Source organism: Mycteria americana, chromosome 2 (genome assembly GCF_035582795.1).
Source record: "Mycteria americana isolate JAX WOST 10 ecotype Jacksonville Zoo and Gardens chromosome 2, USCA_MyAme_1.0, whole genome shotgun sequence".
In the NCBI taxonomy this organism is placed as follows: domain Eukaryota; kingdom Metazoa; phylum Chordata; class Aves; order Ciconiiformes; family Ciconiidae; genus Mycteria; species Mycteria americana.
Genome location: NC_134366.1, coordinates 23,597,095 through 23,616,568, shown reverse-complemented (window position 1 = coordinate 23,616,568; position 19,474 = coordinate 23,597,095). Strand labels below are relative to the sequence as shown.

The 19,474-nt window shown below is 40.2% G+C and overlaps 1 protein-coding gene across 3 annotated transcripts in view; it reads right to left on the bottom strand.

Moving 5' to 3' along the window:
- RSU1 (Ras suppressor protein 1) overlaps positions 1-19,474 on the bottom strand; it is a 110,627-nt gene that overhangs the window by 88,801 nt on the left and 2,352 nt on the right. For 2 of the 3 annotated variants that reach the window (XM_075492711.1, XM_075492712.1), the window contains exon 3: positions 11,529-11,579. The exons of the other annotated variant lie outside the window; for it this stretch is intronic. In XM_075492711.1, coding sequence (XP_075348826.1) covers positions 11,529-11,579 — 51 coding nt within the window. The remainder of the gene's footprint in view (positions 1-11,528; positions 11,580-19,474) is intronic. 3 annotated transcript variants of the gene reach the window in all.

Sequence of the window (19,474 nt, the reverse complement as noted above, 5' to 3'; positions counted from 1 at the left end):
TTGAAGCAGCTTGGACTTACAAGTGTCTCAGATGTAATTCTTTCTCGTGAAACAGCAAGTCAAGTGGTTCTCATACCACTACTTAGCACTGACACCTAGATCCAGCTCCTTTTGTGCACTCAATCTCTGACAAAGGAGGAAGAACACAGAAAATGGAAGAGGAGAAAAGGAGGTGCATTTTTTCCCTCCAGTTCCACTCTGCCACTCTTTAGTCATTCATCCAGGTTTCTAATACAATTACTCTTGTGGTGGCAGGGCCCTTCATACAGCTGAGAACGCACAGGCTTTCTGATAAGTGTCTATTTGTGCAAATTATTTCCAGGATTATTTCTCTTAAAGCTTCTGTGAAGCACTGGAAAACAACAGGAATCCTCACAACTTTAGAAGTAAACAAACTCAGGTGTTTGCAAGATTAAGTCCCATTTTCTTTTCATCTTTTAGATGAAATCTAGTTTTTTTGTATTTAGTAGGTACCGACATGAAATCAAACATTTCTAAAGACACTCTTAATAAAACAAGACTCAAAAATTTCCTTTACAAGTTAAAACTAAAATAAAAACCATTTTAGACAAGGAAGCTCAGATGAAAAGTGTGACAAGAGTCAATAAACCACCCAACTGGACAAGTGAAATGATTTTGTAAAAATGTAAGTCTCCATGAGAGGAACACATGGTATGTAAACGGAGATAAACATTTCAATTCATGTATACCTTAACACTGAATGTTCAAAATAAACATTTTCCCACTGCTGCTTGGAAAACCGTATGTATAACGCCTGCCTATTCATACAACTGTGCACAAGTAAGCTTACAATCTCCTCAATAAATATGATTCAAAGGCTACAGAAAACCTCCTGTTGAATTCAATGGGTTTTGAATCAGACATCAAGTGAAATAAGAATTTTAATTATTTAAAACATGATTAGTTCCTTTGGCATTCGTATCTTTAGAAACTTTAAGCTGCAGAATCCCTGTTTTTTTCAGAATGTTTCTTTAGTTAATGAAGTAATTTCGCAGTACCTAGGAACATGACGTCCAGTAGTACTCTAAACCTTTACAGGTTCTAAGGGAATATTTATCCAGAAGAGATATTAAAATAGCACTTCTTGTCAGAGAAGAGATTTATAAGACTACGCCAGTTTCTCATTAAACTGTTCCACTTAAAAGCTGGTCAAGAGTCATACAGAGTAAGGAGAACTCAATACAGACCTTTGAGAGTGCTACCAGTCCATTGTAGATCCCAGGTAAGGTTTTCTTGCCAAGAGCAAGAACCTACTTCTTAAGCCTAAAGTAAAACCTGTGGGCTATAACAACATAATAAACCCAGTTCTGCAGACTGTTGCTAATCCAGTTAGTGTCAACAGGAACTTTTCATGAGTAAGGATCCCTTAGAGTAAAGGTCATAAAGACATGAAATGTTACTCACATTTCATGGGGGAGGAAGAATTTAGAATACTACATATATAATGCATTCTGTGCATCCAATATAACAGTACTCATAGAGCTGGAGTCATGTTTAGATTAATTTGACAAGGGTTCTGTTATACTGAGAGAGAAGCAATCGGCTTCACCAAAATGAAAGAGGAATTAGCAGAGGGAGAACACAACAGTTTTCATTTTAAATATTCATAGGCATGCTGATATCATACTTGGCAGTTAACTGGAGAGAATCCTTATCCCAAGCGAAGCGTACAGTACTTAATTTACACATTATGTAGTTCAAATTTCCCCTTTTGCCCTCCCTCCACTCTCTTCCGAAGATGGATACTAATGTTTCTCACACTGAAAACATTAAAAACAAACTTGTCTCCTTAATCTTCAGCTCTTTCCAGAAACCAGCAGAGTTCGTGTTTGCAATTATGCACAGAAGCACTGCAGTTATAAAAATGTTCTTATGAACATGTTTAAATCATACTATAGCTCACTGATGTGCTACTGTGCTAACAAAACAATTTATCAATAAACAGTTTTAATTTAGAAGCCAGAGTCTAAGCAGAAGTGCTGTGAGCACAAGAAAGGCTGAGAAGAGACTGGGAATCAAGTGACATCTAGTGAAGACAAAGGACAAATCTGTTCTTCTCTGAGAAGAAAGCTTAAGATACACTTCAGAGTTTGGAGAGAAATACTAGAAACCAGGGACTGAGGTTAGGAAGGGATTACTAGGTTGAAAATAAGTCACCTAACAGCAAAGAACTGAAACCACACCAAAACTGCCTACAAAAATCTAATGTTTGTTAGCTTTTTTACAGCAGTAAGGAACAGTACTGTTCAAGCGAGGATGGGTATCAAAATGTGGATATAAACATGCTCCTTCATTTCTACAAATAATTTTGAAGAAAAGAGTATTAGCCAAGCTTTTTGAATTATCTTGACATGCAAGTACTGTAGTGCACCACAGCATCTTCAGCTTCACTAATCGTTTTGTGAGGAGTGCACAGTTCAGCCAAGTTGCTTTGCTACCTTACTTTTATGTCAGGAGAAAAAACGTATGTGGTACACTACGCAAAAAGTTGCAGAACACAGGCTACATCCCCTTGTTATAAGTCAGATCATCTGTATGTGTTGATATTTCAACAGCAGGGAATGGTTAAGAAAAATAACTTCTGCAGGACTAAAGAACATTAGCTAATAGTGTTAAATTGAGATTTATTATTAGGCTTCCACCAAATGCAATTACAAATGGTCTCACTAAATCTCAGTGAGTCTCCTTCAGGTGTTTAAGTTGTTTAAGCATGATCTTTTCAGAGTTTCACATTACTGCACAGTAGCCGGCTTCAGTTAAACCAGCTGAAGTTCAGCATGTTCACCTTCCCCTCCCTCAATATTTTCTTTACTTCAGTCTATTTAACATGCTTTCTGCAGTTTACAAGAGGGACTAACCAAGATGCCCTGAACACCAGGTCTTGAGCAGATACTATAGGTTACACCTCGCAGATCAAGGTCACTCAGCCTCTTACTTAGGAATACTCATGTGCTTAGCAGTCCTCGTTTACAAAATCCTGCTTTCACTGTGAGTATCTAACAAATAGTCCATAATTTCAGTTTGCTTTATTGGACAGTATTAGTAGTTTACACTTTTTATACCACTGAAATGTTTTTAAGAACTCCCGTAGGACTGTTTTTCACTGCTACTTGGATCAACTGACTCTTCCCCCATTCAGCACCACAGACTGCCACGCCGACGCTGTTGGTCAGAGACGCCGGTCTGTCCTCTAAACACACACACAGGAAGAGGCTGCAGTAAAAAACCTCACTGCTCAAAAGCAAAGTCAGCCCATGCGTTTACACTTTTTCTTATTCCAGCCCTCAAAGCTGGGAATGAACTAAACTCCCTCCTAATTTGGGCTCACTGTACCCAGTACTTAAAGCCACTTCTTTGAGCCTGTATGGTACAGAGTTCCTCCCTGCGCCTCTACGTTAGCTGATCCCAGGCTTCAGATGACTATACATTTCATTTCAGCTACGGCAGATATTCATCCTAGACAAGAGAAACCACGTGACCACAAATTGCCCACCCTCAGATAAAGATCAAGAAATTATTTCACCCTACAGTATTTTTGACACAGGGCACCAATGGAAAGAGTAAGAGGCCAGATGGGTGAGTGGTCTGAAAGGAAATGGTGTGTCATTATCCACTTCACACAAGCACACCTGATTACTAGAAGAACAAAAAGAACACATAGAAAATAGAGGACAAATCCAAGTATACAAAATGAAATCCAGTTTCCCCTCAATCTAGACCAAATCTACCTTCTCACCTCTGTCCTTCAATATTAGCAACAAAAAAATTCCATTTGGCTTGTTAGACAGTAAATGCTTTGAGATGATACAAAATTAAGCTCTTTAATGAAGTGAGTTCACTTGTGCAACATTCACTAGCTTTGAAAATGCCAACTTCAAAATAGTCTGTATCTGGCAAGAGGTTTTCCAACAATTTTACATTACAACCTGTACATACACATGGAGAAAGATCATTTATATGGGGCTTTCACAAAAAAATTAGTTATTTTAAGCCACTGGGAGATAAATGAAGACACAAGAAATTTGTACTAAAACATGTCAGAAAACATTGAGACTTACCAAAAAAGTTAATATGTTTGCAGATGCCTTTTAGTAAGAGAAGAACAACAGCTTCTGAAGAACTATGTTAAAGACAAGGGATTTGTGTCTAGTGCTGTATTTAGTATGTACGCTTATTTATGATGCAAAATGGACTTTGTTGCCATACAGCACAAACTTTGACAATTTAATTTATGCATAAATTGGGGTAGTTTCAGAATGCACTCTTTATACCATTACGGCACAAAACTCTCAAATTATTCTGCTTCATTCTCCCAAAGCTTCTTAAACCAAAATTTATATTATTTAAAGCTAAAATGCTCTACCATCTGTACTTTCTCAGAACCAAAGGTTTGGGGTTTTTTTCAGGGAGAAAAGAAAAAAAGCTAACAAGGTATTTAACCTAAACATTTGTGCAGAACTCAGATGTCACAAATGTAGTAAGGCATACATATAGGGATCTCCTTTTCCCTCCTTCTCACATCCCTCTGTGCACTGCATTCATAGAGATTTCCCTTTAAAGACGCCTGCACCAGAAATGGGAAGTAAAACCAAATCAAAATACATCGCAAGAATGAAAGGCTTACAGTTAATTTAAAGCACCACTCCCAAGCACAGTTGAGAGGCCACTATCAGGCAGAAGTCTTGTGCTTTAGACACAAACCTAGTTTCACTACGCAGATAGCTTACTTGCACCATTTTGGGGTATATCACGTCAGTACTACAGTGTGGAATGACTTACCAGAAGGAAGCAGAACCAAAGTAGAGGAGAATACAAGAAGCAACAAAGAGTAAAGAGTATATGGGCATCTAGTTCCCTCCAGAAGTCAGCAAGTTTGCTATATAAATAACCTGATACCAGGCAAAATGCAAAGTGTCAGACAATACCAGTGGGAGACACCATAACACATTTCAGCAGTTTGCAGAAGACAAAGCAGCTAGACTGGGAAGGAATTCAGGACAGACAGATGCAGTGTGGCTAACTGTCTTTGGACTACTTCCAATACATCTAGGCATACACTACAGCCAGAAAGGTGACTTATAAAGGAGATGGCCTAATGTAAGGATGACATCAAGGGAACTTAGCAGCATATTAAATAAGATCAAGGACACCCTCAAGAGGGTTAGCAGCGATGAAAGGACAAGCTTCTGGGCTCGTCATGCACAGAGCAAAACAATTTGGAAGGAGATGGTAGAGCACAGCAGCAGTAAGCTGTCTGAGCAGCAAAAAAAGGGAGAAAAGTTTTGAACTGGGTAGCTGCTCTGCTGGAAAAAGGCAAAATGCACAAGGATGATAAAGGGTGACCACGTGGCTGTCAAAGGCACGTGATGAATGAGACAGCTATTCTGACAGGATCATAAAGTTAACTCAGAAACAAAATTCAGGTGCAGAAATGGGAACCAGCAGCAAAAAGCTAATGGATCACCTCACAAAAAGGAAAGGGCAAAAGATGAGGAAAGGCTTACATTTGAGGATCAAGGAAGCAGCAGTTGAAAGAGCAGAGGACAGTAAGGGACAGGAAAGGGAGAAGAGGACACAGAATATGACATCAGGTAATACAGGGGAGGTTTCAGAAAAAAAAAATAGGTGTTCCCAATCTCTTGTAATTCAGACAATATTGGGCAAGGAATCAGAGCACGAGAGCAAAATGATAGAAAAATTGTCAGGAGCAAGCTATGAATAGCAAACAACTTTTGAGGACATTTAAAGGCAGCACAAGAATATGGTGAAGCTGGTGAGCACAGGATCACCTGAGGTTAAGGAGACTGAGGAGAATAGCAAAACTAAGCTGCTGTTCACTACTACCTACCAGGAGCATAAACATCTTCCCACGAAAGAAACTGCTAAAGATACTTAAACAGTGACCTCTAATGGACAAATCATATAATACCAGTACTTCCACTGACGGCAGGAACACACACGGACTCCAGGTACGGCTGCATAATGACACAAAAGCTATCATCTCTGAACAGATTCTCCAAACGATTACAGCCTCAATTAATCTATCAGGTAGGTAAGTCAAATAACTGTTAAAGTAGATACAAGCTATCAAGAAATTACAGTATATCCCAAAAATAAGTGAAAATAAAACATGTCAAGTTGGCAGCACAGGAGTTGTGCACATACTGATGACCAGCACTCGTACCTGTTGTCAATGCTGAAGTAACCTTTAACATCCCAGCCTACTTTCCAGTCACGTCTTCCCCTCTGTGCACTCCTGGGTGGGACTACGGTTAACCTGAGCTTCTGAAAGCTCTTCAGGCACACTTCCTATTCACGATGCAGTACAGGGATTTTAATTGTTAAACCTCATCAGCATACCAAGTAAGGATATTAAGTGTGATAGATTAGATAGATAGATAGATTAGAATGTGAAATTTTGTATACACCTTAAGTAGCTGGAGAATACCTTGAGTTAGCCTAGATATCTAAAGACTAGAAGTTTCAGCACTACTTCATACTTCAGGGCAAAATAGTTCACAAAAGCTGCTCTGCAAGGAAAAAAAAAGTCAGGTAAGGCATAAGACACAATATATATGCTCAGTCTTAGATGTTTCCTTCAAAAAAGGACGTTTCTCTATTGCTAATTCTAGTCCAATTATTGTTCACTTACAAATCTAGTGGCATAACGGGACCAAGAGGTGCAGCCTAATCTACCCTGCTGACTTCAGTGTGAGCCTGCAAAGGTACCTTTTTTCAAGTCAAAGGCAGCCATTTGGTGTTCTAGTGCAACCCATTTTTAAAACAGCTAAGCCCTCAAGACAATGTGATACACAAACCTTATTCCCAGCTGGATACTCCCACCCCCCTTCACTCATCTATTTTACACTCTCTCCCAGAGCTCCAAACCATTCTGCTTGAAAAGACATGGGGCAAGTCCCAAAGTAGAAAAGACAGCCAAGCTTGGCAATATGCCTTTCCTCTCCCTGAACGTACCAGTATTCTGTCTGGTATCAAAAGCTGTCCCCCCAGCACTGTTATGAAACCACAAACTCTAGCCGAAGAGGTTTGAATGAAGTAGGACAAAGTTTGATTTCAAGAACTTCTACAACAAATTCCTTAACGCAAAACTTCAGAAGCCTTATGACGCTCCAAACCGTTGGAAACCAAACACAGAAGAACATGCAACTGGTACAGCCACCCCAGCATCAACCACGGAGCAGGAACCTAAGAAGAAACATGCTGGCTGGCCTTGCAAAACATGCAGATCCCTAACAACATCCTAAGTTCACTTTCACCCTGCACAGGCGTGTCAGGAAGAACAAGTGGCCAAGATTGTTGCAGACTTCAAGAGAAGCTAAGTTCCACTTGAACTTGGGTGAAGCAGTCCTAAGTAGAAGTGCACAAAACAGATAGAATGGATACCCAGTAGAATGGATACCCATAAAAATTATTACTGTTGCACCAAAGATGCAGAAACAATATTTGTGACTGACAGAAGTGATCAAGCATGGTTTCTACAGAAGTTATGTCCTGTGGCTCCAACTCCCTCCATACCCCCAGCACAGCTACCCTAATTCCCTTCCACTATTCATGTCCTATTAACGATCCCACTGAGCAGGAGGTGAATGTCACCTGTATGTCCCCCAGCTCCCATCAAATGGCATGGAACAAAGACAACTTGGTCACATCTACCCAAATTAATCCACCACACTGAAGGCCACATCTCTATCATTCAGCCACTCATTTCCACAAATGTGATGAACATTTGTCAGGACTTCTATGCCATTTATTTTGATGTTAGCCAATGGGTTCAAAAGACAGCTGGGTCAGGATCAGACAACCTATGCAGGCTAATAGCATAAGCATGACTGTCTTTAATTTTGCTTCTCATTAAATCACTAAATGATGGAACAAAAAAGTCCCAGTACAGTATGTAGAGACACTGGCCAATATGTCTACATTAAGTTAAGAAAAACACAAATACTCACTTTCTCCCTCTGCTTTCAACTGGATTGTCACAGGAGACCCCAAAGTGGAATCATCCCAGGTTTGTCACTTACACAGCAACCAGCTCAACAAGATTGCAGAATCGCAGCTATTTAGCTTCCCCTAGAGTTGTGCCTCTGATTTTGAAGCACAAAAAGTTCTCATCAAGCAGCAAAGGACAGACTCAACTGTTTCAGAAGTTACCTGGAGCAGAAGCAGCCAGTTCAAGACTCCTCCATTAGCACAACACCAGACAGCTGAAAAAAATCCAGCCTAATATTCTCCAGAAAAAAAAAAATCAATGTGGATTTGAGTACTTCTGATAATGAATGATTTACAGACATGTAAATGCACAAGCACCAGCAGTATGAATGGCATACTAGAAATATTAACAAAAACCATGCCACAAAAATATTCTAAGCAGTACGATGGATTTAATAGTGTGGTCCTCATACTTGCTAATGAAACTTCACTTACTTTTAATAGAGTTTGCTGGCAAAAATATGAACTATGGTTACACAGAAATATGCATATCCAGTTTTTACATGTATTTATTGTTCCAGATAGACATATTTACTCTAAACAGCAGAAAAAAACAGCAAGCAGAACACTCATTTAAATGCCATAAAACTAGTAGAAGATGCTAATATGACCTTAGTGTAGCATGTCAAGTGTCACTGCCACCACTTTCCTAGTCATTTTAAGAACAATCTGCTAAGACAATTAATTACATAGCTTAAAAGATTAGGTCAACAGTGTCAAATAGGAGAATATGAACTTGAAATTTAGCCTTTTAAAAATGTGTGCTGTCTATTTAAATGTCTACATCAATTTGTGAAAGAACAGTTAAGTTTCAGACTTGATGAGTTACTTCTCAGGAGAAGCAGCGGTTTTACCTTCCCATAAAAGAAACCCAAACATAGCAATTAGAAAGGCTGACAGAATCCCTTGGCTGAGAGAACACATATACTTGCAGCCTGCTGATCTAAGGGCTACTTCAGAAGAAAGCAGTAATTAGAGGTTGAAATTTAATATAACACAATTTTAGAGTAGTGGCAATCCTTAAACTGGTATTTTGAAAACTGAAACTGCTTTAAACAAATGGTGTAGTCTGGATTTTTCTTTAATAGTTAAACATCCTTCTTGGAAACACCTTATTACCATATCTTTTTCCTCCCCCAGTCAGGTCTACAGCTAAGACTCATAGCTAGGACATAGGTTACTTAGTTTTTAATTCTGGTGCTCATGCTCAAGTACGTCACCCTCCCCAGGCTCAGTTCTCAGACAGCCAAGTTTACTGTGATTCAAGTCTCCCTGCAGGAGTTTCTCTTCCTCAGAGCAAGGTAGGTATCTGCTGCCAGCCCAGCCAGTTGTGTGTTCAGCTGAACTCACCCTTTAGCTACATGTAAGATTCATAAGGTGTCACATGGAAGAGATTATTAAGTCCTTGGAAGTCTCTTAGCTTTCAAAAGTTGTAGGATTCTTACAAACCCCAAAGAAAGAATAGTCAAGTTTTCCAAGAGTAATGCTTACAACTCATTTCATCCTTGTGCCAGGTAAGCAGTCATTCAGACAGAAGATACCAGAGCAGATAATTGGCACCAGAGAGAAGTTCTGCCTGGCAGCACTAGGTACCCAACTTTGGATGACTCGTCTGACCTTGTCACAGAGGCAACAGAGGTGTGCAGAACGAACTGCTATCTCAAGGTGCCCGCCACCCTCCAAAAGCTGCAGAGAAAGCTGAAGTGGCTGGATACATTTAACTGCCCAGCTTTTAGGCAGCTCAGGTTCAGAGACAGGCAACTCCTTGCAGTGACCTGTGGGAACACAAAAGCCACCAGCTGGGTGGCCCTGTAGCCCAACTCCATCAGTGGCTGATAACAGATGCCAGACAGCAGTATGCCCAAAGCAAGTTTACCATAATGCTTTCCCAAAACATACCAGCTGTTCATAACTTCATGACCTTCCCAACTAGAGGTAGAGCTGTGTGCTTAATAGCAATGCTTACAATTTTCCCTTCCTGAATTTGCCCATGAATTTACCCGTCGGTCATCATTTACGTGTTAGATGGCTGGAAATTGCTAGTTATATTTATAAATAAATTGAGACTTCTTTGAAAACTACTATAAGGACAAAAACAAGTAGCAAGATGCCAGTCTAGAGGACACTCTACAATCAGAAGCAGGGCCTAGAATAACTAATTTGTACTTCTCACAGCCATTCACATAGTGCCCATGTTTTTATCTATTTCCTACTACTACTTCAAATGCTTTAAGCTACTACGCATTAGTACCCAATAAACTGCATCCAGAGAAGTGTTTATGTGGTAGAATCTAAGAATATTTTCTTTTTTTCCTCATACTTAATCCTCTGCAAACAGTCAAAGCCTTAAAGCGAGATTTTTGCATTAATACATATGTTTTAAGTAACACATAATATCTTACAGCTCATGTAGCAACTAGTTTAGAATTCAATAGGTTTTTGTTCATTTGTTTTAACCGTAGTCTCAATTTGTAAAGCTTTTCTTGGGTATAGCCTGGTACATGCTACAGCACCTGCACAGTCATCCCCCCAGCACCCCCCCTCTTTGGTGGTTCCATTTCCCTCCCCATTTCATGCACTCTTAATTCAGTTCCAAAACGGAAGGACTGTTTGAGATAGAAATCCACTGGCACGTGCAGAGAGCAGACAAGGACAAGCAGAACATCAGCAAAACCAACACTTCTCTTCAGAAGATGCACAGTAACAGGGATCAGACGAAACTCACTGCTTTTATTTCAACAAGCAAGAAGCAGGAGTGTTTCCACAAGACACTGATGGGTAAGCCTGAAGCATTCTCCTACAAAGAAATAATTTATTTTGCCTTGCAAAAGCCAGTCTGATATTGCCTCCACTAAATTAAGTCTCACATTTATGCTGCTCTCATGACATGCTATTCACCAACACCTCACTTGAGGGCTTCTTTACTATGGGAAGTAGGATGCACAAGGTGACAGCTAGAGGTGGTGTGTGCAGTACAGGCAAGACACAATTTATGTTCAAAGGTTTTTTTGACAGAAGTAGACTGCTTGACTTGCATGCCTGTAGCTCACATATGTTTGGTTATAGATATAATGCAGTTGAGTTGTAATTTATTTTCATCTGCTTCAGTCAAATTAGTTATCCATCTACTAAAATGCAAACTGTATCATTTCTGATACAGTTAAAAAAAAAATATCAAAAGTCCTCACCTAAATATAAGGACTTCAGAGCTGTGGTAGGGAATGGATTTTTGGCTGAACTAGTAACAAGACTGAGAATTACAGATCCTCCAGTATGTGGCAGATTTGTATTGAAGTTGGAAAGGCATGTTGAACACGGCTGCTAAACCACATCCTCAATCTCTTTATTTTTAATAAAGTGCTTCACCAAGAAGCACTCTTAACAGTGACATTGTGCTCTATTAAAAAAAAAATTAAAAAATAATCAAACTAGCAGTGTCAGGTTTTCAATATTGCTCAACTGCCTGTAATGAAGTCCAAAAACAGGAATATACTTACTTGTAAGCTTGTTGTGACTCAGAACCAGCTGTGTGATATGAGACAACGTAACTGCAAATGAAGAGAGAAAGAAGTTAGTTTATGGGCGTGGCAACTCAGAGCTCCTGTCTATTGCAGCTAAAAAAGAGGCAAGTTATTCTCTCCGCTCCAGCAACTCCAGATTCACACGCACTGTCACAAAACACAAGACGAGCTCAAGACTTAAAGGACATATCCAGCCACTCCTCTGCCCCTGTACTTCACATTTCTGTTACCGCATCAAACACAACGTGAGCAGCAAGTACTGGTGCCTCCCAGCAGAGGTCTGGCTCTGGGCACACATAAACACCTTTCTCATTTCCACTCTTTGAATCCTTCCCAAGGAAAACCCGATAGGTACTCCAACATTTATCCCAATAGGAACATATGCCGCATGAGCAAGTATATTTCCACACATTCCCAGTTCATTATCTTCAAGTCACTGCTAGATTTAAGTCCTAAGTACCAATAGCTGTCTTTACAACCTTGCACCTATAAAGCACAGTAGCAGATTAGCATCATTTTTGTGTGGCAAATGGCCAGCTGACAACATGCAATATTTACTCAAATTAATTGAACAATCTGATTGATCAAAGCCCCTCAGATTCCACCTTATTGAACAAATGAGCGTGGGGCACAAGGCAGGTACAGAGACCAGCACTCCCCCTACACTTCATCATCCTTTACATTTCTTCTTGCCTACTTCCACCCTCCACACCACTACTGCTTTCCATAGAAGCTCCATAGCACTAACAACATTATCTGATCATAAAAGTATGCTAAAATAGTCAGAGAAGAAACTCACACCTTGAAGTAGTTCTCAAACATCTTCCTCCTCCCTGTAAAGAGTTTGATATACTTTATTGAACTAGAAAAATTCAGAGATTTTCCTCCTCTACACTTTTTTACTTACTTCCAGTATAGCCTCTTCAAAACAGCTCTAGAAACTACCTGGCTGCCCCTCCTAGGCGGCTGGGAAATTTTCCTGCCTGGAGGACAGCTGATAGTGGTACGTCTCTCATCCTTCAGAGCTTTCCTCAAGCAACAAACATCACTAACATTAGCCCAGAGATAGCCCACAGGGGTCTTGCTGCCTCAGGTAATGAAGATATCCTGGTGAGCGTGTGTGAAAACTGGCCATGCTAATCAATACTTACTAAATTGCAAGTTGGAGCAAACAGCTTGGAGAGCTTTTACTTACTGATATAGCAACCTGTTTCAGCTAACCCTTGAAAGCTCATGACTTACCACAGGCAAATATAACCTATTAGCAGAATGAAAGCAGTCACTCAAAGGCAGAAAAAGATTGGAAAGTTTGGCATGAAAAAAAAAAAGCATCACCACAGTTCCCTGTGTGACTGCAGGCTGTGGAGGAAGGAAAAGCAGGGAGGAGAAAGGAAGAAACAGTGCACCCACCCTAAATTTCTCCTAAAACAGGAGCACTCAAGTACTGCCTGCACCAGCCCATGAATCGGAACAGGTGGACAGAGAAGAAAGCCCATAGAAAGCCTGTAAGAGTACTGTATACAATCAGCACTAATGGGCAGACAAGTGCAGCAGCCTTCACAAAGAGCTTTAAGCTTTAAAACATAAAAGGCACATCAGCATCTGAACCATAAGCAGCCACTTACACTAGCGATTACTTACACATAAAGCTAATATATGAACTCAATTTACACAAAGTAATTGAGAAAGTGCTGGGGATAAGGTACAAGCTTGTGAACAAATGCCTAAGTACTCCTTACGCAGCATTTATGTCTCTTGGTTTAGATATTTTAATAGCTGTGACAATCAGCAAAAGTCAACATTTTATGGGTCCTTGAAATCCAGCCCTGACTAGTAAGAGCCCAGACATCAGCAGGGCAACCCATCTGCTGGCATCCTGAGATGGGAAGTGCTCTAGTCTGACATCTCCAGCTCTAAGACAACCCAATCTAGATCAGAGCCAGATCCAAACTGACATCACCAACGCCAGGAAAAAAACATCTTTTCCTGCATTAACTTAAGAAACCAAGTCATTCTAGAGCTCTGAGGCTTTGACTGGACTCACCAATAAATCAGCCTTGCTCCACTGTATTTAGAGAGTCAATGATTTTCCTACCAGGCAGTGGAGTTACCTACTCTGCCCTCGCCCGTTTCCTCCCACCCCACAAGGAGAGCAATGGATATCTTCTGCATTACAATTCAAATGGCTTGTGTGCCTATCCATGTAACGTCCTCCTGCCCAAGATGCCCCCTTTCCCCCATTAGCCAATATAGGAAAGGTCCAATTAGTCAAGTACTATCTTCCCCAAGCCTCAGATGTTCAAATAACTCCTAGGTGATCAAAAAGGCAGGAAAAAGCACACAACGCATACCAAATACTTCCATCAGCTTTGTACTCTCAGTCCTCTCACACTGGCAATGGTGAGGACTAGCTACATCACTGTGCCTTTACGAATCACCAGGCCTGCATGCCAGGCAGCTCTGCATGTTAAGGACACTGAAGAATGCTTTAGGGCTGAAGTGTGGAGCACTACAAAAAGCAGGAGGAGATGGCATTCCAGCTTTGCTCTTGAAGACTTGTGGTACAGAAACATTTCAGCATTTCTCCTTTGCCCTCCCCATGACAGTAGCATTGGAAAGTAAGGAATCTGTTTAATCTGCTTTTTCACAAAAAATGCATTATTGTTTTTTTGATACTGTACAAAGTTGCTCCCACCTCACTTTTAAGACTTGTTTTTAAAGCAGAAAAGTTGAACTAAAGTGGCAGAACAAGATGAACTAATACAACCCCATAGTAAAAAGCCAGCACCTCACCACGAGCATGACAGACAACTGGACTGCTAACAGGCACGGACCCTTCCATCGCTGCTGCCAGGCAAAGGTCTGCAACACCCATGCTGAACTGCAGGTGCAGGGACTGGAAAGTAAAATCAGGCAGCCGGGCACAGAGTGAGTTCTAAGAGAACTTTTGCACTATTTCTTTTTTCCTTTGAAGCTGATGCTTCCTTTGGTTTATTAAAGCAGAACAAAGACTGAAGCTGTGGCAGCAAGGCACACTTCTGTGGTCTTGACCAGTTCATTCCAGTTTTGCACCGAGCTTTGCCAGCTTCAGGAAAGAATCCAAAATTCAGATCTGTTCTTTACTTTGTTGGAGTCCAGAATGAACTTCATTACATTAAAACCAGTAATCCCCATTAAGTGCCTTTTCGCAAGCAGCTAGACCGACTTGAGAAACTACAGGAGTAAAGGCTCAAATCTAGTTCATACATCCACCAATATGCTAGGCCTTTCTCAACTCTTCTCTGGCTATGAACCACCTCTTCTATGAAGAGGATATGACTTCTATGAATGATTATTTGTTAACACTAAGGCTAGACATGTCCAAGGTTATTAAAATAAAACAAACTCTTTAAGGCAGTGGAAAGGAAGTAGTCCTGATCCCCCCCCATGCCCCACTAAATGAAACACCCATTTAAAGCATACAAATCAGAATGACAACTCAAACAGACTAAAATAAGCGTTTAGGATTTTCTGTTTCTGTGCTCAAGATGTAACTCAATATTTAAAAGAAAAAACTTACCAAATAATATTTATAGAAGCCAGCTTATGAGGAGACACCACTTGCATGAGACTTCTTTGCACCACAGAAGTATAAAGTCACTGAACTGCACTAAGTGCTAGACAGCGGCACACATGCAAGTACCTGCTCTGGATCACTTACGAACTGAACTAAGAAACAAGAGAGTAAGAAAAGGAAGTGTTTTACTAATAGAAGACTGAGACAGACTCTGACCTAATCCATGTGTACGCATATGGTGAACCTTCCCTGCCCTGATTTCATCATTTCTATACACAGGAAGTAAGGATGCTTACTCAAGGGCAATTAAGCTTTGGGGCTGCAGACTTGGGTCTTCTGACCATCAAACTCCTGCTGAATTTAAATATCATTAGAAGTTCTGTGCATATTTAGTTTTTAAAGGTAAGCCTGCTGACTAAACCATCAAGCCACGTGCACTGCTAGCCTTTAATAACACAAGCTTGCAAGCATTATTCTCACTATTCCCTCTCCATATTTGTCACATCACTGTCTTCTTCAACCGACTATTTTCAGAAGGGTTTCTTCTCACATGTCTGTACAGAATATAACAAAGTCCCAATGTCAAAAATTTCAAGGCCAAAATCCCCAGATCAAAGACATTTCAATCTGGACTTTACTGTCCAAATTTGACTGAAGCCTAGACACCTTGTCCGAAACGCCACTATCTCAGTCAATCCTGATGTGTGACAAAGAATCCCATTGCATCTTTGACCTGCACAGCAGGCTGACATCCCCCAAAGCAACAAAAAAGGTAACACTCCAGTATTATTTTGAAAAGAGCAAAGGTTTAGGTATCTGTGCTCTGGACTACTTCCAGTAGCATTTTAGCCATATCTAGGCAAAAAGATTTTCAGGCTTGAAAGGTCCAAAGCTACTACCAGTTTGGAGACAGATTTGCAAGCATTTTAAGATATAAAGTGGCATTTGGTCACTCCTTACAAGGAGAGGAATTTGCTCCCTGACATTAAACTGACCTGTGTGAAACCACCAGCTCCTGGAAATACCAAGTTTTTCAGTACGCTGCCACTCGCCTACTCCTGTGAAAAGGACTGCGCTGTGGGAACAGCTGACTTATTTTCCTCATCCTATATATAAAGTCAATTCTGCATGACAACTAAACTATCAGCTCTTAAGACACCTGTCTTAAGCAACTAATTAACATCCCCGATTAATATCTAGACGGCTGAAGGGGGCCTAGTGGGGCCATTTTGCTTTGGACATACGCAGCTCAGGTAAGCATAACTAGCAGGACTCACTGAGGATCACTCAACAGGTCAGAAGATTCACCCTGAGTGCCAGTCCCCTGAGATTCGAAGGGCACCACGATTCCCACAGGGGAATGACTATAACCTCTGTATGATGCCAACGGAGGAGCTCCTAGACACTAAGCTGCAGCTCCTTGCAGCTGCAGCTCCTGCAGCTCCAGACCTCAGATGCTTTGTTAACATTACAGTAATTAGCATACAGTCGATAAGTTATTTTGATTTCAAGAATGCACCAAATATCCACACAGAAGTTTGAGGGTCAGGATACGACCATTTGCCAGAGCAATTTACTTGCATAGTAATTACAAATTCTCATTATGGTCCCAGTCCCCCTATTGCTTCAAAACGGAGTGGGGTCAAGGGAAGAATATTTAAGCTCTTCCGTTTTGGCCCTAGTATCAAGCCTTTTCATATACTGCTGTCATGCACTGCAAGTTAGCTTTACATACAATATGTAGATTTTATGACAAATTTAAAAAAAAAAAAGATGCCAAGACTTGACTTATTTTTTTTTTTAAAGGGGAAAAAAAAACCCAAACCCAAAACAAAAACCACAGGAAAACTCCAGAGACCCTGCTGAACCAAGATAAGACATTGTCTGTCCCATTGGAGGAAGTTAATGCAGAATGAGCATTATAGTATTGTACAAAATGACTTACAAGTAGCCTGCCTCTCCATCTTCTTTGCTTTGGTTATTTTAGGAGTGGATGATTATATCAACACTAACTTTCTGATAAAATATTCTAAGCATGTTAATTCCTACCACACAAGCATGTACTTTATGTAAAATATGAATCGCTTACAGATGGAATGATAACGAGAGCAAATTAACACTTACAGAGTAAATAGGATTTCATCCAATATTCCTTCCCTGACAACAAGACTACAGAGCAGCAGATGTCTCAAGTTATTTGGGCAAAATAATTCCTTAATTCATAGCTTCCCCATATCGATCACTTAAAGATAAATAAATCAGAGATTAGAAGCTGGTCCCTACTCCAAGAACAATTCCATAATTGTTAACAGCTGTTTAAAGTCCTACTAATAAATGCCCTAACCATCAGACTAGGGCAAAGGCACATCATGTCCTACTTGCTGAATCCGATTGTTCACCCTACAGGACGTCTATTAACGCTCTCTACCATTACCTGTCAATGTCTGGGTGCTTCGTAAACAAATATGATCTATTTCACAATATAGGTTTAAAAAAAAAATTAGAACACTTCCACGGGACAAGACTTTTTTAAAACTATACATGTACGGATGCACAACTACAGTTTAGATGTGCTCGCAAATGGTATAACATTTGTTTTATTGCATGCCAGAATAATAAAGAAGCCTTTAAAGTTTAAAACTGTTTCACATGGTCTTTGCATTAGTATGATGAGCTAAGGTACTGAACACCTAGATCAAGGGATATTTTTAGTCTCAAATGAAATATCTTTTCTACAGAACATCTTTGAAAAGAGTTTTTTCATACTACATTTCCGAAAGCCTGAAAAATTCAGATGCTCTGAAGGCCTGTAGCACAATTCTAGTTTGTACTTTAAGTCATTAGTAGAAAACACAGAAGTACCTGGATTCGAGGAATATTCCAAAAATAGAACTCAACTTGTAATGACATTAATGAACTCCTGAGCAAGCAGCGGTTCAGGGACTACTGAACTTTTCTTTGTGAATCTGAACCCCACACTATAAACAAGCTGATAACTCCGCTCTCCCTTTACTAAACACAAAAGCGGGAAGAGATGTAGAGGTTGCCAAGTTTCTAGGTCTAAGCTAGTTTAAGACAGTTTCAGATACTGAGAGTCAATCTCCATCCAGATAGGAAAAGTATTTCATCTTGATTGGGAAAGAGAGATTGGTATTTGACAGAGGCAAGTTTGGTCTGTTTTGTCTTTCCCACAGCTGCTACAGAGGGTCAAAGTCAAGGCAAAAGAAAATATGAGCGGCCGCCCTGTATTGTAGCAAGTCATTCACTAGACTGGAAAGAGAAGCCAAAAGAGAATCCTAAGCAAGCCAGGGCATATATTCTCCTTCCCCTTTCCTCCTCTCTGCCCCCATATAACACCAGTTTTCTATGATCACTTACGATTTTTTTTTTTTTTTTAAAAACACACATGACAAGAATAGGTCTGCACTTGAAGGAAGAGGATTGGCACACTGAGGAGATGCTACGTGGTGTGCTGCTTCCAAATCCTTGTGTCTGCATTAACTCTGTGTGAATTAAGTTAAGAAAGCTTAAATACGAGTCCACTAGCCACTCTGCAGGAAGTACTCAAATATGCACCAGGACAAGGCTTGGTCCTTTTCTTGAAGAATAACCAAGACTATAGGGAGCAGCTTACTTTAAGAGTGACTGGCCACTGGCAGGGGCATTCACAACCATTAAATAATTACATGAGACAAAACCCCTATCAGGGGCTACTGAACACAGTATCTTAGGAGTATCCTCGAACCTAGTAAGTCCTTAAACCTCAAATGGCTGATAACAGGGAAAACACCACCAAAATGATCTCTCTAATCATAACCTAATCTTATGCTTATCTCTGAACGTCTACTAGTGGCCCTCCTTCAAGACAAGATGCTAGTAAAGAACAGTCACTGGGCATGATGGTTGTTTTTAACAAAGATTTTTATTTCATGGAAAAAAACAGAGTTTCTGAAAAGGCAAGCTTTAACATCGCACTGCATTGCAAAGATATCCAACACACCTAGAACGGAAGGCACCAGGTCAGACTCATTTATCTTCCCTGCCAGTTCCGAGAGCCAGAGAAACCCAAACCACCCAATTTATACTAGAAAAGGTCATCCATTAGGAGTCAGATGACAGGGTTAGAAAACAAGCAAGTTTAACATTTTCTCAAACCATTACCTAAAATTCAGAGGTGACACCTATTCACTACTTTTTTAAAGGCATATTTGGAGGAAGTTATTCCTTCTCCAGACGGAAAGTGGCAAACACCTTGACAATAAAAAAAAAATACCAAACCCAAAAAAGCCAACTTGTAATGCATTCTCTGCCAGGGTGCAGAGTAACTGAAAAAGCAAGAAGGTCTTACTTAACTGAGCAGAAACCA